This window comes from Nomascus leucogenys, chromosome 23, assembly GCF_006542625.1.
Source record: "Nomascus leucogenys isolate Asia chromosome 23, Asia_NLE_v1, whole genome shotgun sequence".
In the NCBI taxonomy this organism is placed as follows: Eukaryota; Metazoa; Chordata; class Mammalia; order Primates; family Hylobatidae; genus Nomascus; species Nomascus leucogenys.
Genome location: NC_044403.1, coordinates 34,088,150 through 34,106,200, shown reverse-complemented (window position 1 = coordinate 34,106,200; position 18,051 = coordinate 34,088,150). Strand labels below are relative to the sequence as shown.

Below are 18,051 nucleotides of genomic sequence, written 5' to 3'. Positions count from 1 at the left end.
GAACCTCCCCACCGCACACCCCTCGGATCCTGGCCGTCTTGCAGCCTCAGCTGCCCCTTGGTCTTCCCCTTACCTGCCTGTGTGTGGAGGTGTGGCAAGGGAGGGTCCCTGATGGCCACTGTCCCCGCAGGCCTCTCTGAACCCCAGTGACCACAAGCTGGACAAGGAGCTGTGCCAGACGCTCACACAGCGCTACGTGAGCATCATGAACAGGCTGCAGAGTCTGGGCTATAATGGGCGGGTGCACCCTGCGCTGACCGAGCAGCTGGTGAATGCCTATGGCATCCTGCGAGAGCGCCCGGAGCTGGCGGCGTCCGAGGGCGGCTCCTACACTGTGGACTTCCTGCAGCGTGTGCTGGTGGAGACTGTGCACCCTAGCATGCTCACCGACGCACTGCTGCTGCTCTCCTGCCTCAACCAGCTGGCGCACGATGATGGCAAGCCCATGTTCATCTGGTGACGCTGGAGCTGGGAGGTCCAGGCTCGCTCAGCCCCACAGCCCTGTGCACGGCCATTAAAGCTTCCCACAGACACTGGTCGCTGGGACTGCGCCAGCACTCCTGGGTGGTGCTGCCTCCTCTGGGGTGGCTCATCGGGCCCCTGCACCGTACCCCTTCAGCCCTGCCTGCCCTGGAGGTCAATGCCCATCCCGGACCCTCTGCGAGAGCCCGAGAGGCCAAGGGTCAGCAGTAGTCTGCAAGGGGTTGGTCTGAAGGCCCCCAGGCTCCCCTCCCATGGCACTGAGAGCAGTGGGAGCTCCTGGGACTGGGATGGGAAAGGGTAGGAACCAGGAAGGGGTGGAGCACGGAGGGAAGGGCCGTGGCTCTGTGCCTGCCACAGTGGTGAGGGGCATGCAGCTGGCAGAGGGGCATGCAGAGGCAGCTGGGAGGAGACAAGGATGTGGGTGTGGGATCCCTGCCCCCATACTAGGCAGGGGCTGGGTGAGGGGCGGGGGCGGGGGGTCTTCCAGGCCTTGAGGACAAGAGGACATTCAAGGGAGAAGAGGCAGGAGAAAGCAGTCTCACCCCAACCTGGGCATAGGGCAGCCCAGCGAAGTGCCGGCCCCTTCCCAAGACAACCAAGGCCATCCCACACGTCCTGGAGACGCTGAGAGGGATTCAGAGCTGGCAAGGACAGACCCCACCTGCTGCAGGAGCTGAGGAGCACAAGCAGGATTTGGGGGCAGGCCAGGGGCCACCCACAGTGCACTGAGGGCAGATGGGGTGCTGGGAAGGGCTTGTGGAGAGTGCAGGAAGCTGAGGGGGCCAGCCAGGATAGGAAGTCCCTGGGGAGGAAGACATGGGAGGGGAGAAGTGCAGTATGGGAAAGCCCAGAGGGGCCGCGGCCACAGGCTGAGACAGGAGCAAGCCTGCACGCAGGAAGGCAAGGAGGCCGGCTGCGATGGGAGGGGAAGTAAAACCCCAACTGAGGAGGGTCCTGGAGCACCAGCGCTTGCCAGCCAGAGAGGATGGCAGGAGGCAACAGTGGACCCACAGGGTCTGAGTTCCAGTGGGAATCTTTCAGCAACCAGCAAGGAGTCCGGGGACGGAGAGGGTATGCCAGGTGTGCCGGGCCCTCCGGGGATGCCTGGGATGCTGAGCTTCCTGCCTCTGCCCTCCCCACTCCCAGACCTCCAGGGAATCCAGCCAGACACCAGCCTCTTAGTCCCTGGGAAGGGCAGGGAAGAGCTCCTGCCAGAAGCCCCTCCACCTTCCTGCCCTCCAGCAGGAAGGGCAGCCCTGACCCAAACTCCTAAGGCTATTTAAGAGACGCTTGCACCCAGCTGACCGCGGAAGTGTGTGCTGGTTCACAGGCCCAATTAGAAAGATGGGAGGCGAGCAGAGCCTGGGAGCTACTGGCCGCCCTGTCCTGGGAGCTCCTGAGGGGATGCCAGAGGGCTCCACGAATGGGGAAACGCTTCCGTCGCGTGCCCAGGCAGAGCTGCGCGCAGGGCAGAACCAACGGTCCCTCCCCTTAGATTGGAAGCTCCATGGGGTAGGGCCACAGGGCCGTCACCACTGCGGGCTGGCCTTTTGGGGTACTTTGCGGGGCGCTGGGCGGGAGTCCATCCCTCCTCAGGTGTCAGGTCTTTGAACTCAGGCGCCCGACACCGCGGGGCCGCAGAGGCGCAGAGAGACGTGTAGGGGGTGGGGTGGATTCTACCGTCTGGGCAGCTGGAGTGCGCGGCCTATTCCATGCTGACCTGCGTCGGGGCGGGTACAGGGGAGCCGGAGGCAGCGCACACTGTTTAATCCTCACCAGCGCTGCGCCGCCCGCACTCAAGAACGGTCGTCCTCCACGTGCCGCTGGCTGCATCCCGATCCCGCTTGCGTCCGGCAGGGCTCAGAGGTTCCCGGTGCGACCTTCGCGGGTGGATGGGGCGGGGCAAGGAGGATCCAGGGTGGGGATTTGAGATCAGGTCCCTTTCGGGTTTTCTTTTTGGAGCGCCCCTCTGCCTCCGCCCGCGCCTCCGCCAGGCTCGCTGCGTCAGCATCTCACCGGCTTTGCACACAGGCTGTGCCACGCGGCCTTCACCCCTGTGACTCCCCCGCAGGGGATGCACCGACGAGTCAGCTTGTCCTCTGGAAGCCAATGAGTCTCCCCGGCGCCCCGTGGCCGAAGAGCTAGGTATACCGCCGACTGGCCCCCGGCGACCGACGCCTTGCGGCCCTCGCCCTTCCTGCCCCCGGCGCTGCACGCCCTCCACGGCTTGGCCCGCGCGCTGCTCTTCCCGGCCTACTGGGCCCTGGACCAGCTGCTGGGTGGCTGAGGAGGGCGGCGGGCGGCGGGCGGCGCTGCTGCTGCTGCTGCTGCTGCTGCTGCTGCTGCTGCTGGTCGGCCTGCCCCTGGCGCTACCCGGCCTGCCGCTCTGGGTGGTGCTGCAGGTTTGGCGCCGCCCCTTCTGCTACCGCCCCCCTCCGCTGTGCTGGGCGCCGCCCGCGCTCTGGCGCCCGACTGCCGAACCCGGGCGCTGCTTCGTCTTCCTCACAGCCAATCTGTGCCTGCTCCCCGACGGGCTACCGCGCTTCAGCAACCTACCGCACAGCCAGCGACCGGCCGAGGCCATTGTCGCCGCGCTGCTGGCCGGCGCGCGGCCCGCGCTCCACAGGGCTACGGACTGCAGCCAGCCGTGGCCCAGGGCGCCGCGCAGGGCGCTGGTGGCCTCGCTGCCCGTGGGTCTGGACTTCGTGTGCCTGCAGGAGGTATTCGATCTGCGCGCGGCTCGTCGCTTGGTGAATCGCCTGGCGCCCAACCTGGGCCCGTTACTGTACGCGTGGGCACGCTCGGCCTACAGCTCGGGCCGCACCTCAAGCTGCTGGACAGCGGGCTGCTGCTGGCCTCAGGCTACCCGCTGCTGCGCGCCACCTTCCGTTGCTTCCCCCACGCACGTGGCGAGGACGCTCTGGCCTCCAAGGGACTATTGTCTGCACAGGTACTGGCCTACCCGGTGCGGCCCGCAGAGGGGGCAGAGGTTCGGCCGAGAAGGCGGAGGAAGCTGGGGCCGTCCGTTGTGTTGCGGGCGAGGCTGGGCAGCCTGGACGGGCGCCGCATCGTGGGATTCTCGCACTGCACGCATTTGCAAGCACTGGCTGGTGAGCCGTGCGGATGGGTCCTCGGAACAGGTCCCGCCTCTTCGTAGCGGTTGCTGATCCCTACATTCGCCTGCACCCCGCCCCCCACCTCCCACCCTTTGTTCACTGCTCCCAGGCACCGGAATTCCTGAGAAGTGCCTGTCGGGGCTCACAGATCAGGAACTGGGGAGACGGGAGCTGACTGTCCAGGATGCGGGTCCGAATCTGGAGCCAAGCCCACCCCACCCCCCTCCCCCGCGCAGAGGACGGGCCTTTGCGCAGCAAACAGCTGACGCTGCTGCTGGACTGAGCCAAGTTTGAGGCCGACAGAGAACAAAGTGGAGAGGTCGTGGCTTTCAGCGTGCTCCTGGGCGACCTAAACTTCGATAACTGCTCGAAAGGTCCAGCAGGAGGAGAGGGCGAGAGGGAGGGGCGGAGCCAGGAGGCCCGGCCCCACCCACCGCGTGCCCGCCTCTCTCTGCAGACCACCGGCTGGAGCAGGAACACGAGCTCTTCCGCTGCTTCCAGGATCCCTGCCGGCTGGGAACGCACCAAAAGCAGCCCTGGGCCCTGGGTATCGCGCTTAGGGGGAGGGTACCCCCACCGGCTGGGCACCCGCCAAGAGCAGCCTTGGGCCCTGGGTATCGTGCTTAGGGGGAGGGTACCGGAGCGGGAAGTGGACCTGGGGAGCGCCGTCGGCCGAGGCTCTGGCTGATGCCGCCCTCCCCCGGATCCCCCAGGGACCGCGCTGAGCACCTCCGTGCTCCACCACTCCGTGGCCTCCTCCCCCAACATGCCGAGGCGGTGAGTGGCGACCTGGAGGTAGGCACTGCCCGCCCGAAGCGCGCAGAGGGGCCCTGGCCTTGATGACACCGCCCCCCCCAACAGGGCCCTGGAGCAGGAGAAAGGGCGCCACCTCTACCTGGCCGGCCCTCCCTGCAGAAGCCGCCGAGCTAAGCCCTGGAGAGGTCGGCGCCTGGACTACATCACGTACCGCGGAGTTCCCGGGTGGCTGGGCCTGCGGCACTGGGACGACCCTCAATCTGAGTCCCGCCCCCAGAAGGTGGAGCAGGTGACATTCAGTACCGCCCTGGCGGGGCTCACGGACCACCTGGCAGTGGGCCTGCAGCTCCGAGTCTCAGTGTCCTCCTAAGGCAAGCACAGATGACAGGCGCGCGGCAGGCGCGCACAGACACGACTCGGAGCACGAACTAGGCGCGGTAGCCGCGTCCCCAGAACCGGACGACTTAAGGCATCTTTATTGCGGGATTCTCACACGGCCTCCTGGGCCCGACGATACTCATAGACGCTGCCGTGCTCAGGAAAGGCCAGTGCTTGAGGGGGCGACCCCGGCGGTGGGGCGGGGTCCTCCGGGTCCCCATAGCCACCGCCGCCGGGCGTGTGGAGACAGAACACATCCTGTTGGGGGGGGCGCGGGGGAGGGCTCAGTGCAGGCGTGGCCCCTCCCTGTCACCTGCGCAGTCCCCTCCCCACCGGGCAGCGTCCATCACCCGCCCCCATGGACCACGGAGGCCGGGTACACGCCCCCTTTCCTTCCGGGGCCAAATTAAACTCGGCCTCTGGTCATGTCTACAACTGTTCCCCCTCTGTGGGATGGGGCCGGGAGGGGAGGGGGACAGGACAGGCCGCGGCCCTTACCCCGGGGTACACGGTCACCGACGTCTTGCCGCCCAGATTCACCGTCCGGCCGTTTTTGCGGATCAGCAGGTTTAGGCCGCGGGCGCCAGGCTCGCCCCCTGCGGAGGGAGGCGAGGAGTCTAGAGAGACCAGGGGTGGGGGTGGGGGTGGGGGCGGGGAGGGCCGCAAGGGCTGGGGAACCGCGCACCGTGGAGCCCGTATGGCCGAAAGGCGCGGCGCTCGGTCAGCACTGACAGCAGCGCCTCCTCACGAAAGAGCAGCTCGCGGGTGACGCCGTCACCGCCCCGGAAGCGGCCTCTGCCCCCCGAGCCCCGCCGCAGCTCGAAGCGGCGCAGGATGACCGGGTACCTGCGAGGGCGAGGGCGAGGGCAAAGACTCAGTGTGGCCCGAGCCCCGGCTCCCACCCGGCCGTGCCCCCAGCCTCTGCGCACGCCGCTCACCGGCTCTCCAGGATCTCAGGGTCGGTGATCCGTGTGTTGGTCATGTGGCTGTGCACGCCGCTGCGCCCGTGCCAGGTGGGACCTGCGCCCGCGCCGCCCGCCACCGTCTCGTAGTAGCCCATGTGGGCGTTGCCCAGGGTCACGTTGTTCATGCAGCCCTGGTGAGGGCACCTGGTCGCTGCGCTGGGCTGGGGCAGGGCGTCCCCACCTCGCCCGCCCGCTCCTACTCCAGCCTGCCCACCCGAGCCGCGCCCACCCCACCCCCGCACCTGGGAGGCGGCGCAGGCCCCAAAGGCCCCCAGGATGACATCCACCACGCGCTGCGACGTGAGCACGTTGCCGCCCACCACCGCGGCCTCGGGCGACGGGTCCAGGATGGAGCCTCGGGGAATTACCACGCGCACTGGCGCCAGGCAGCCCTGTGCGGGGCGGGCGGCTCTCAGGGGCTCTTGGGGTGGGCTCCAGGAGAAACAGCACCCCACCCCCCGCCCTAGCACCTCTGGGGTCGGTCCGTGGCTGGGCCCCCCTCGCGCACACACCCCTGCGAACCTGGTTGAGTGGGATGTCGCGGCCCACCAGACAGCGCAGGCAGTAGATGAGGGCGGACAGGGTTATGGCCCGCGGTGCATTGAGATTACCAAACACCTCCGGCCCAGTGCCGCTGAAGTCAAACACAGCGCTGCCCTGCGCGCCCAAGGGAAGGGAGAGGCTGTCAGCGGCCGCGCCATGCCCCTGCCGCCCAGAGGCGCTCTCCCCAAGGCCCACCTGACTCAGGTTGATCTGCACACGGAGACGGATGGGGGAACCGTCGTCCATGTGGTCTTCCGAGGACACCTCCAGGGACAGGCCCCGGGCCTGCCGGGACGTTCCAAAGGCACGCAACATGTCGCGCACGGCCAGCTCAGCGTTTGCCTGGCAGGAAGCAGGATCAGTGGCGGCCAGGTCACCTGCAGGATGGCCCCGCCACCCACACTCCTGTGCCCAGGCCCACCTGAATATGGCCCATGTAGGCCTGCACCACGCCCAGGCCGTACTGCCCAATGAGCTCCCCCACCAGCTGGATGCCCTTCTGGTTGGCTGCCACCTGGGCACGGAGGTCCGACAGGTTGTCGTGCAGGTTTCTGGTTCCACTACAGTTGGGGACTTTGCCTGGCGCCCGCAGGGCCTCCGTCACCGCTGGATGGACAGTGTCATCACTGAGCCCCTGGCCAACCCTGTCTGCACCCCCAACTCCAGTTTCCCAGATCCAGACAAGGTCTCTGGCCCCTAGAAAGCAGTGAGGCCTGGCCTGGGGCTGCTCAGCACCCCAGGAAAGCCCTCTCCTTGAGCCTGGCTCAGGGTCCTGTCTGAGGCAGCCACAAAGGCCTTCTGCAGTGTGCCTGTGCATGTCCCTCTGTGGTCCACAACCCCTGCCCCAGCTCACATTGACTAAAGGAGCAGCCAGAAATGGGCCACTCTACTTGTGTCCTCAACACCCAGAACAGCCTGTGGTTCCGTTACACCCACCCTCCGCCCCCACCCTCCACCCTGGCCAGGCCACTTCCCCCAGCCTCCCACACCTGCGGCCTCAGACCAGGGCTGTTTTTCCCTGCCTCTCCTACCCCCCACCCCCACCACAGGCACCCCTGCAGCCTCCATCCCACCTTCCCTGCAGCTGCTCAGTGCCAGAGCCTCCACCTCCAGCTGCCCAAACTTGACCCCTGGCCCCCTCTCCCAAATCCCTCCAAATACCCACCTCCACCTCCAAAACAATCCCCCACCCCCTGCCCTTGCTCTCCACTCGGCCCAAGACTCAGCACCATCCAGGGCAACTGCAGCTGCCCTCCCCCTTGCTCCCCAGCCTCCAGACCACTCTCAGACCCCGCATCCTCTCTTCACGCGGGCACAGCGGGAGTTCAGCGCAGGCCCAGCTGAAAGCCCTTCACGGCCACCCACCACCCAGAGACTCAGACCTAGGCCCAGAAAACTCTACAGGGGCCTTTGGGCCCTGCCCCTGACCTGCTGTTTCTCTGCGGACCCCACCCAGTATGACTGCACACACCACAAGCAGCCACCCACCTTGAAACAGGCTTCTCTCTCCAGCACCCTGACCCTCCACGTCTTGGCTAACTCTCCACCCGCAAAACCACCCCTCAGGAGGCCTTCCTGGGCCCAGGCTGAATTCATCTCAGCTCCTGGGATCCGATCTGCAGCTGCTCTTTGGGGTAACCACCTATCTCCTCCCAGCCTCATGGCAGGCCTGGGCCTATGGGCTGCATCCCATAGTCCAGCCAGGCCTGCTTGCCAGCAGTGGCCACGTGTCCCAGCCTATAGAAGGCCTGCCCCACCCCACTCCCACTCACCCTCCTCCTGGAAGACGCCCCCCTGGACGAGTTTGAAGGACAGAAAGACGGCACCCTCCTGTTGCAGCGTGGTGGAGTGGGGGGGCATGGAGCCTGGTGTGATGCCCCCGATGTCTGCGTGGTGCCCTCGGCTGGCCACATAGAACACAGGCCGCGTCTGACCCGGCCAAAACACCTAGCGGGTGGAGAGCCACAGTCAGCTGCATCGGCCACCCCTGCCCCAGCAGAAGCAGAGGGCAGCACCCCTCACCGGTGTGATAACAGTCAGGTCTGGCAGGTGGCTGCCCCCAGCACTGGGATGGTTGCTCAGTAGCACGTCGCCAGGGTGGAGATCGGCCCCCAGGTGCTGAATCTGAAACCAGGAGATGGGTGCAGAGTGGGCACAGGGGAGCAGGGGCCAGAGCGGGGTGGGGGGCGGGGTGGAGGGCGAGGGACGGGGATGGAAGGGTGAGGCGAGGGAGGGGTGGGAGTGTGGGGGAGGGGCCACCTGGAACTGCACCGTCTCCTGCATGGCACCCAGGTGCACAGGGATGTGGGGGGCATTGGACACCAGCCCCCCATCGGGCCCAAAGAGGGCACAGGAGAAGTCGAGACGCTCCTTGATGTTGGTGGAGATGGCTGTGCGCTGCAGGATACGGCCCATCTGCTCTGGGAGCACAAAGTGACCAGGCCCGCTGGCCCCACCCACCCACAGCATGGCCCCGGGAAAGGGAGGAACAGGCCACCAGGGCTCAAACCCAGGACCCAGGAAAAACCCAGCAGCTTTTTCCTGGGGAACACCAAGGTGACGGTGTGCCCACTTGGCCACATGTGAAGGACACCACCTTCTTCCCCAGCCCGCCTGGAGCCCCCAGCAAGAACCCGGTGCCACCCCTCGACCCTCCCACCCTGCCTGGCACAGCGAAAACCTGGTCCCTAGGCTCTTGACCCCTGGGCTCCCAGCAAGCCGCTGGCCTGACCCTGCACAGATGGGTTCCCTGTGCTGTCCTCAGTATCCCTTCTTTAGCTAGGAGGGCACTCCCCGGATCACATGGCTGCAGGTAAGAGGGGGAAGGTGTCCTCCCTGCCCAAGGCTTGTTCTCATGGCCAACTGCACCATGCCAGTGCTGTGGCCACACTGCCCGCCCGGTCACCAAGGGATCTTGCTTCTGCCTCTCCCTTTGGGCACAGGCCTGCCAGCCACCCATGACACAGCCGGCGCCTTATCCCACAGGGAGCCAGGCAGTGGGGAGCCTGGCAGCAGCCACTCACCAGCAATGCTCATGAAGCGGTGTGAGAAGATGGACAGCTGGATAGGGTCCAGCTGGGTGCCCACTGTGCCGGGGACTTCGGCCCCCACAGAGATGCGGATGTCCCCTGTCTTGGTCACCTCTGCCTGGCAACCTGGCTCCACCAGGATGGTGCTGGGGAGCAGAGGGCACAGAGGGCCTGCATGGGGCCAGGCGACACCCCTCCAACCAGAGATGCCACAGCCCTGGGCCAGGGGACACCCCAACGATGGTGGGATACAGAGTCCTGCAGGCCCCTGCAGCCTTGGGCCAGAGAACCCTGCACCAGGGGCCCCGCAGTTGATCCGTCCACATCCTCCACCCTGGCCGGACCTCAGCCCACCTGTTACTGTCGATGATGAGGCAGGGCCCATGGAGCTTGTGCCCATAGCCCAGCTCTGCCAGCAGGTACACAGGGGTCTCCTGGTAGCCCCCCTCAAAGTAGCACTGGGTCATCTGCAGAGGGTGTGGGTGAGTACAGTGCCCGGGCCCAGCACCCTCCCCGATGCCTCTCACAGGGCTTGGTCCCCATCCCGGTGCCCCCTGGGTGCTGTCAGGCTGGCACGGGCAGGACCACCAACCTTGTCCACCCGGGGAGGCCCAGTCTGGGCTTTGGGGGCATCCTCGAGGCGAAGACCACTGCGGCCAGTTCCCCGCACTCGTACATCGTCCACGACCACCGGCCGCTCAGGGATGACAAAGCCAAACTCCCTCCTGTACCTGCACTCCCCACGGGGACCCAAGGAGTGGTCAGAGTGAGGCAGCCAGACAGGAAGGCCCCTTGCCAGGGATCCGGAGTCAGGAAGTCACGTACCGCTCCACGAAGGCTGCCCCAAAGTCCCCTGCACGGGGCGAGCGGGCTGTGGCTGGGTGCTGGTGGGCAGACACCATCAGAGCACAGTCCGTGCCCCGGTAGCGCAGGTGCAGGAAGCTCTCAGTGCTGATCTGGGACCTGCAGCAGGTGGTTGGGGGCACTCACACCAAACCCCCTGCCCTGACCCCACCCCACCCAGTGCCCCGGCAAGGACACCCGTTCTGCTTCTCACGCACCCGGAGGCCACCTGGAAAGTCATCAGGCAGAACACCCCCCAAGGGGGTGGTGAGGACAATGTGAGCCCTCTGTCCAGGGCACCCTGGGAGCCCACCTGGGGAAGCCCTGGGCCCGCAGGGCATCCACACACTGCTCCTCCAGGCGGCTCAGCCTCTGGTCCAGCTGCATGAAGGTCTCAGGCACATAGAGCAGGGAGCAGGGCTCTTGTGCCTCGTGCACCACGTCAGCCAGGGCCAGCCCCAGGGCCGACAGCAGCCCACTGTGCCTGCAGGGATGGGCAGCATGGCAATAGGGGAGTCACCTCCCAAGCCCAGCGCAGATCACACGCACCTCCGTGCACCCACACCCAGGCCCACCTGTGGATGTGCACGGTGTCCATGCCCAGGGCCCGGGCGATGGCACATGCATGCTGCCCACCAGCTCCCCCAAAGCAGGCCAGCACATGGGCTGAGGGGTCATGGCCTCTTGCCTAGGGAGACAGAAGGGGTCAGTGGGCTCTCCTACCCTACCCCATCCAGTCCCCGGCCTGAGCAGGAGGCGTGGGGCAGGGAGCAGGGCTGGGGGCAGGACAGGCGGGCGAGCAGAGGGGGACATACCTGCGTGAGTGCGCGGATGGGCCGGCACATGGCCTCATTGGCCACGCGCACAAACCCCATGGCTACCTCCTCCAGGCTCAGCGGGGAGGCCGGGCAGGGCCCGTTGGTCAGGAAGCTGTTGACCTCAGTGGCCACAGCCTCCAGGGCTTTGCGGGAGGCCTCAGGGGAAAGTGGTTGGTCCTCTCCCGGCCCAAAAATGCAGGGGAAGGAGGCAGGCAGCAGGCGACCCAGGACCAGATTAGCATCCGTCACTGTCACAGGGCCCCCTGGGAGGTAGACAGGGTGTGGGGCTTGGGGGCTGGAGGCAGGGGAGCAGGAGTAGGCAGCAGGGATAGGGCTGACAGGAGGGGCTGGGCCTGGGGCAGCAAGTGGAGGGCAGGGCCAGGCCGGGCAGATCCTGACTCTTACCTTTGCGGTAGCAGGCGGGTCCTGGGTGGGCTCCTGCTGACTCGGGCCCAACTACAAAGAGGCCAGACCTAGGGGAAGGAAGGGCTGGGGTTGGACACGAGGAGGGAGACAGGGCTGGGGTCCCGCCTGGGAAGCAGGAGAGCTGACCTGAAGAAGAGGCGGGAACCCCCTCCCGCTGCCACGGTGTTGATGTCCAGCTGTGGGGCCTGGAGGGTGATGCCAGCTGTGCTGGCCTCGAAGACGTGCTCGAATTCCCCAGCGTAGCGACTCACATCTGTGGACGTGCCTGGCAAGGTGGAGCGCTGGTGGGTCACTTGAAGACCCAGAGGCCCAGCAGCTGGGCCTCCCCGATACCCCAGCCCTCGGCCCTCATACCTCCCATGTCAAAGCCGATGACAGGCTGGCCACCCTCCTGCTGGTAAGTGGTGGCTGAGTAGCCCACCACGCCGCCGGCCGGGCCCGAGAGCACAGCACGGGAGCCGCTGAAGGTGTCCATGGGCGCCAGGCCGCCATCGGAGCGCATGAACAACACCTGCACATCCTGTGAGCGGGCAGCAGGTGGGTCACGAGGGGCCGCGAGCGGGCAGCAGGTGCGCCATGAGGGGCCGCGAGCGGGCAGCAGGTGGGTCACGAGGGGCCATGAGCGGGCAGCAGGTGCGCCATGAGGGGCCGCGAGCGGGCAGCAGGTGGGTCACGAGGGGCCGCCAGCGGGCAGCAGGTGGGTCACGAGGGGCTGCGAGCGGGCAGCAGGTGCGCCATGAGGGGCTGGACAGGCCCAGGCCCAGGAGTGGGCGGTGGAGGGGCCTCACAGCCTCACCTTGAGTTGGCCCTGGAAGCCACGGCAGAAGCCCTGCACGTAGCGTTGGATGGCGGGTGTGAGGTAGGCATCGGCACAGGCCGTGTGCCCCCGAGGGACGATGCGCACCATGGGCATGGCCTCCGAGGACAGTGACACGTGCGTGAAGCCCAGCTCCCGGGCCAGCGCACCCACCTGCTGCTCATGCTGGGCCCACCTATGACAAAAACCCAGTGGCACTTCATCTCCCACCAGGCCCGGCACCTGCTCCCGCGGCCCACAGCCCCACCTCACTCACGTGTAGGAGTGCATGAGCACCACGGCTAGGCTGCGGATGCCTCGAGATAGCAGCCCCTCCAGCTTCCCACGCAGGGCCCCCAGGTCCACAGGCTGCTGCACTTCCAGCAGGTCCCCCGTGCGGCCTTCCAGAAAAGTCCAGGAGGCCCCGTTGAAGGCCAGCAGGACCCTCCCGCCCCAGATCCCACAGCAGTGGTGGCACACACACCTTTCACAGGCGTCCCGGTGCCCGCCTCTCCACGGTGCAGCACCACACGTTCGTCTACCTCCAGCACCTCTTCATACAGCACCTCAGGCATGGGCACGGCCTGGGGGCGGGCAGAGACTGAGAAGAGGCCCAGGCCTGAGGGTCCATGCTGGGGTCCTGTGTAAGTGGGTGGTACAGGTGAGTGGCTGTGTCCCAACAGGCCAGTTGGCAGGCCCAAGACAGTCATACCTGGCAGCCCCAGCAAGGCTCACCAAGGAGGCAGCTCTCCAGCCCCTAGGCAGCTGAGTGCAGCCAACTGTTCCACCCCCACGAAGGCCGCTTCTTCTGGAAATGCAGCAGTAGGTGCAGGGGTTCCACCCCTCCTCTGCCTGAATAGGGCTAGCTTGGGTGGCCCCACACCAGCGTCCAGGGCGGGCATGGCGGCAGGCAGGAACAGGGCATCCTGTGCCCACTCCGAGGGCTAGGGGAACTTGGGGTCCCACTGGGAATTCCGGGAGCTTCCTCTTTCTTTGTCGGCTGGTGCCCATGAGCCATCACTAATTCAACAACTGCTCTCCCCACAGGGTCAAGGCATCCCTGGGGGGTGTACGCCACACAGCCTGGTCCCCAGCCAACATGGAGCTCACCAGGTCAAAGAGGCTCCCACGGGCTTGGGTGCCAATGTGCAGCAGGTCTCGGAAGCCACGTGTTACCAGCAGCGCCACCCGCTCCCCCTTCCTCTCCAGCAGTGCGTTGGTGGCCACTGTGGTGCCCATGCGGATGCTGGCGATATGACTGGAGTCCAGAGGCTGGTCCCGGGGCAGGAGCATGCCGGCCTCCTGGGGACCACGTGGTCAGTGTGGGGCTTCTGGCCGTGGGGTCCCTGTCCACCCGCTCCGCCCTGGCCCACCTGCTCCAGGATGCGGCGGATCCCTTCGGTTGGCGCATCTGCATAGTTGGCAGGGTCCTCTGAGAGCAGTTTTAGGACCCGCACATGCCCCCCTGGGCACTGGGCAAAGACGTCTGTGAAGGTACCCCCACGGTCGATGGCAAAGTGGAAGCGGCCCTCGGGGCTGCCCATGGTGGTGGGGCTGGGGTCCCACGGGAGCTCTTCAGCTGGTAGCCCTGGAAAAACTGGACAGAGGCGGGGTCAGCTCCGGCTCACCAGCGAGCGGGACTAGAAGCTCCCCAGCCCTGCGCATGCGGGGGGGTTCCTGAGGGATAGACCCACGGGCATGACTCTGGGCAGAGCCAGAGCCGCAGGCCCAGCTCCGAGGGCAGCCTGGGCCCGAGCGAGAGCCTGGCCAGCGGTCAGCGGCCTGATGCCCCCATGCCCCGCATCGCGCTTCTCCGGGCCCTGGATTGGGCTGAAACCCAGGCAGTGGAGCAGGCACGGAAGGTGGGGGCGCCGCTGGACCCTGGAGCCCTCGGGCGGGGTCTCTCAGCACGAAAGAGGCACGGGAGTGCGGGGAGGGGGTTTGGGGCGAGCTGGCCAGGGGACCCCACTTCCCGCTTTGCTCGACCTTCAGCCCAAGCCTGGCGGGCCCCGGGACAGGACGGAGCCTGAGCACCGACGGGGCGGCCCGAGGCGGGGACGCGTGAGGAGCAGCCCGGGAGGCAGCGGGGAAGGGGCCGCGGAGGGGAGGCCGCCCGGCGCAGGCCCCACCTGGCGCTCGGCTCCGGATCCGGCTCCGGCTCCGTCGCTCGCGGTCGGCTCTGGCTGCGCTCCCAGCGGCCCTGCCCGCACCAGCCTCGCCTCGGGGAGGAGCCTACAGGGCCCGCCCCCCGCGCCACTGGTCCGGGCACTCGCTGTTACATCAGGCCAGGCCCGCCCCCCGCGCCTCCGTCCTCGCCCTGCGCCTCCCCGGGCCGCCCGCGCAGGATCAAGGGCACCTTGGCTTTGCGGCCCTCGGGTCTCCAGCGCCGGGCCTGGGCTCGCCTAGCGTGGGCGCCCCGGGATCCCACCTCCAGGTGTCCTGGGCAAGGGGAGCTGGCAGCCCAGGCCACAACAGGGCTTCCCACTGGCGGACTTCCTTCCCCGTGGAGGGGGCATTGAAGGACGGAGAGGAGAGGGAAGGAGGCCCTGTGGCCTTCTCTACCAGCCCCAGCTCCCGGCCTCGTGGGCCTCTCCTGCGCGGTGTCTCTGGCCTTCTTCACCGGGTCTCCCTCCCCTCCAGCCCTCCTTGTGTCAGGGGCATGTGAACCAGAGCAACTCCATCTTGAATAGGAGCTGGATAAAAAGAGCCCAAACCTACTGGGCTGCATTCCCAGACGATTAATGCATTCTAAGTCACAGGATGAGATAGGAGGTCAGCACAAGATACAGGTCATAAAAACCTGTATCTCCCAGCCTGGCCAACATGGTTGAAACCCCGTCTCTACTAAAAATACAAAAATTAGTCAGGCATGTGGCATGCGCCTGTAATCTCAGCTACCGGGAGGCTGAGGCAGGAGAATCACTGGAACCTGGGAGGCGGAGGCTGCAGTGAGCGGAGATCGTGTCACTGCACTCCAGCCCAGGCGACAGAGCGAGACTCCGTCTCAAAAAAAAAAAAAAAAACCACACACACACACAAAAAAAACCTGTATCTGAGTTGCAGTAAAGAAGCTGACCAAACCTACCAAAACCATCATCCTACACTCCCCCCAGCGCCATGACAGTTTACAAGGGCCACAGCAACAGCAGGAAGTTACCCTATATAGTCTAGAAAGGGGAGGCATTAATAATCCCCCCCTCGTTTAGCATATCCTCAGAAATAACCATAAAAATGGGCAACCGGCCCAGCACGGTGGCTCACGCCTGTAATCCCAGCACTTTGGGAGGCTGAGGCGGGTGGATCATGAAGTCGAGAGATCAAGACCATCCTGGCCAACATGGTGAAACCTGTCTCTACTAAAAATACAAAAATTAGCTGGGTGTGGTGGCGCACACTTGTAGTCTCAGCTACTTGGGAGGCTGAGACAGGAGAATCGCTTGAACCCAGGAGGTGGAGCTTGCAGTGAGCCGAGATCACACCACTGCACTCCAGCCTAGCGACAGAGCGAGACTCCGTCTCAAAAAAAAAAAAAAAAAAAGGCAACCAGCAGCCCTCGGGGTGCTCTGTCTATGGGGTAGCCATTCTTTATTCCTCTACTTTCTTAATAAACGTGCTTTCACTTTAGGCACTCGCCCTGAATTCTTTCTTTCAAGAAATCCAAGAACCCTCTCTTGGGGTCTGGATTGGGACCCCTTTCCTATAACATTTGTGCCAAGGGCAGCGGACTCCAGCTCCCCATAGACAGGGATGGAGCCCAGGATCAGGCACTCAGGAGCCCCTCCCCATGGATGGGCTGCTGCTCATGTTCAGATGACTGCCCTCTAAGTGGCACATGCCCGCTGTGATGCCACCCCCAGACCCCATGCCCATGGACCTCCTAGTGCCTTCTCCATCCTGAGGCCCAGCTGAGGCCCCAGATGATCATGCCACGCCCACATGCAGGAGCTCCACCTGCCTGCTCTGAGCAGTCTGTGGGAAGCAGCTCTGGTCAGCAACCCCACTTCAGCACAGGACCTTCCCACTGGCCATACAGCCTCGGCCCGGCCAGCCCACACTCCTGCGGGACTGCCCTGCCTTCTGGTTTCCACCTGTCCCCAGCACAGCCTCTTGGTCCTGCCTGTCAGCCCAGGATCTATCAGGAGAGATTCCCGCACCCCACCCACCCACACCCCCACCATCTGCTGCCCTGTATGCACTCAGGCTGCCCGCCGGGCCTGTGCTGTAGACCCTAAACTCTCTCACCGCCCAGCACCATCCCCAGCCACCCCCTCGCCCCTCTGTTCACTCCAGGGTCCTGTGCTATCCACTCACAGACGCAACCTCTAAGGGCCTGTCCCCACGCTCCCTAGTGGCACCCCACTGCTGTGCACCTCCAGGTGTCCACCTCCCACCTCCACCTGCCTCCTGGGCTCTCCTGACCCCACTCCACTGCACGTCTCGGGGGCAGACCAACAAAAGCCAACTCCCACCCACCCAGGCTCAGGCCTCCCCTGGCTGCCCCAGCTGCCTAGCTGCCCTACCTGCCTCCTGCCCCACTGGGCCTTTATCTCTGTCCCTCCATGTTGCTGGGTCCCAGCTTCCCCTTGGCAATGCCACACAGCCCCTCCACAGCGACCAGAGGCAGCTCCAGGCCTGCAGGATGGCCCGGCCCCTACTCTCTAGTTGCGCCTCTGACTGCATGGCCAGACACTTCCCAAAACCAGGCCCCAGGCCGCCTACCAGTGGCCCACTCCAGCAGCGGCTCCCGCACCCAGCAAGCTGCCCCAGCCCCATTCTCATCCCCACACCCAATCTGCCAGAAGTCCTGTTACTTCCACCTTCAGAACACAGAGCCGCTACTTCTCACACCTCCACCCCGGCCAGACTTCCATCACTTTCCCCTAGGGATGTGGCTGTCCCCACCGCCAGAGAGCGCAGGGCTGGGAGGACAGAGTCTGCCGTTTCAGTGGCTCTGACAGCTTCAGGCACAGACAACTTGCACCACCTCAGGGCCTGGCACAGGCTGTTCCCTGGGCCTGGAAAGCCGTGCCCCAGCCTGGCAGCTCCCTCGCCCGCTCAGGCTCTGCTCAGAGGTCACTTTCCCAGACCTGGCACCTTCTCCCTGCTGCACGTCCTGAAAGCCCCAGGGCCCTGGCTTTGCTCCAGATGCGCCGCAGCACCCAGCGGGTTTGCCCAACTCCACAGAGTCTTGGGGACCCGGTACGGCTCACCTCTCTCAGCATTCTTGAATTTGATCGTTCTCCTCCTGGGCAGCCGGGGACTGGCAGCCACCTCAGCCAGGAACCCGGAGCTGCAGAAGCCCAGGCTGCTGCCGTGGTTCCTGAGCACCAGCTTCAGCTCCTGGTTCTCCTGGATGAGCTGCACCAGCCGCCGCAGCTCTTCGTTCTCCTGTGCCAGCCGCTGGATCTCCTGCCGCAGGCCCTCATAGCTGCTGAGGAGGGACATGCCTGGCAGCCAGGGGCGGCAGCTGGCGGGGGCCTGCAGGCTGGCCAGGGACAGCAGACCCTGCTATTGTGAGGTCAGCAGCTGCCCCTGCCCCCACACTTCAGCCACATTCCGGGCCTTCAGGGTCAGGACGCAGCAGGTCCAACTACCCCCTTGGCAGGGTTGGCCTGACCTCTGACCTCCGGTCCCCTACGGGCCAAATGACCAGTGGGTGCCCAGAACTGTCCCAGGTCTCTGGCTCCCTCCAGGAATCCTCCTCCTAGAAGATGGAAGCTTCTTTGACCCAGCCAAGCCCAGGTGTGTTGTGGGGGAAGGGATATGAGATTCAGGCCTCCGCACCCACCCATCTGACTGCCCACTGGCCACCAGCCACAGCCTCCAGGCCTGGCCAACCGGGCGTGGTATCTCAGCAGTCACGGTTGGCACAGCTTCTGAAGGGATCAGGAAGGGTGG

At 65.7% G+C, this 18,051-nt stretch overlaps 3 protein-coding genes across 10 annotated transcripts in view; 2 read left to right on the top strand and 1 right to left on the bottom strand.

The window, feature by feature from the left end:
• Positions 1–619, top strand: part of SPATC1 (spermatogenesis and centriole associated 1) — a 36,465-nt gene extending 35,846 nt beyond the window's left edge. Inside the window, exon 4 of one of the 2 annotated variants that reach the window (XM_030804659.1) lies at positions 131–619. In XM_030804659.1, the coding sequence (XP_030660519.1) occupies positions 131–150 (20 nt within the window). In that variant the 3' untranslated portion in view covers positions 151–619. The remainder of the gene's footprint in view (positions 1–130) is intronic. The other variant, XM_030804658.1, reaches the window with a different exon arrangement.
• Positions 620–1,468: 849 nt separating this feature from the next.
• LOC115832896 lies at positions 1,469–4,697 on the top strand. Its single transcript, XM_030804611.1, has 4 exons — positions 1,469–1,554; positions 2,623–2,762; positions 2,886–3,593; positions 3,836–4,697. Exons 1-4 carry the CDS (start codon positions 1,469–1,471, stop codon positions 3,880–3,882), a joined length of 981 nt encoding a protein of 326 aa, XP_030660471.1. The 3' UTR covers positions 3,883–4,697.
• An 87-nt stretch (positions 4,698–4,784) lies between these two features.
• OPLAH (5-oxoprolinase, ATP-hydrolysing) lies at positions 4,785–17,693 on the bottom strand. 7 transcript variants are annotated; one of them, XM_030804652.1, is made up of 27 exons: positions 17,364–17,693; positions 13,527–13,750; positions 13,264–13,455; positions 12,638–12,737; positions 12,431–12,554; positions 12,154–12,349; positions 11,712–11,877; positions 11,484–11,622; positions 11,337–11,404; positions 10,929–11,194; positions 10,689–10,801; positions 10,427–10,597; positions 10,096–10,233; positions 9,863–10,001; positions 9,625–9,737; positions 9,265–9,416; positions 8,501–8,661; positions 8,264–8,365; positions 8,014–8,188; positions 6,663–6,847; positions 6,437–6,583; positions 6,221–6,355; positions 5,941–6,090; positions 5,672–5,829; positions 5,419–5,579; positions 5,232–5,329; positions 4,785–4,991 (listed from the first exon to the last, which is right to left on the bottom strand). In XM_030804652.1, exons 1-27 carry the CDS (start codon positions 17,596–17,598, stop codon positions 4,845–4,847), a joined length of 4,155 nt encoding a protein of 1,384 aa, XP_030660512.1. In that variant the 5' UTR covers positions 17,599–17,693; the 3' UTR covers positions 4,785–4,844. The 7 variants fall into 7 exon arrangements, with proteins under 7 accessions (XP_030660512.1, XP_030660515.1, XP_030660511.1 ...); XM_030804655.1 differs by lacking the exon at positions 17,364–17,693 and adding an exon at positions 14,283–14,791; XM_030804651.1 differs by having other exon boundaries at positions 5,672–6,090.
• Positions 17,694–18,051: the final 358 nt, after the last annotated feature.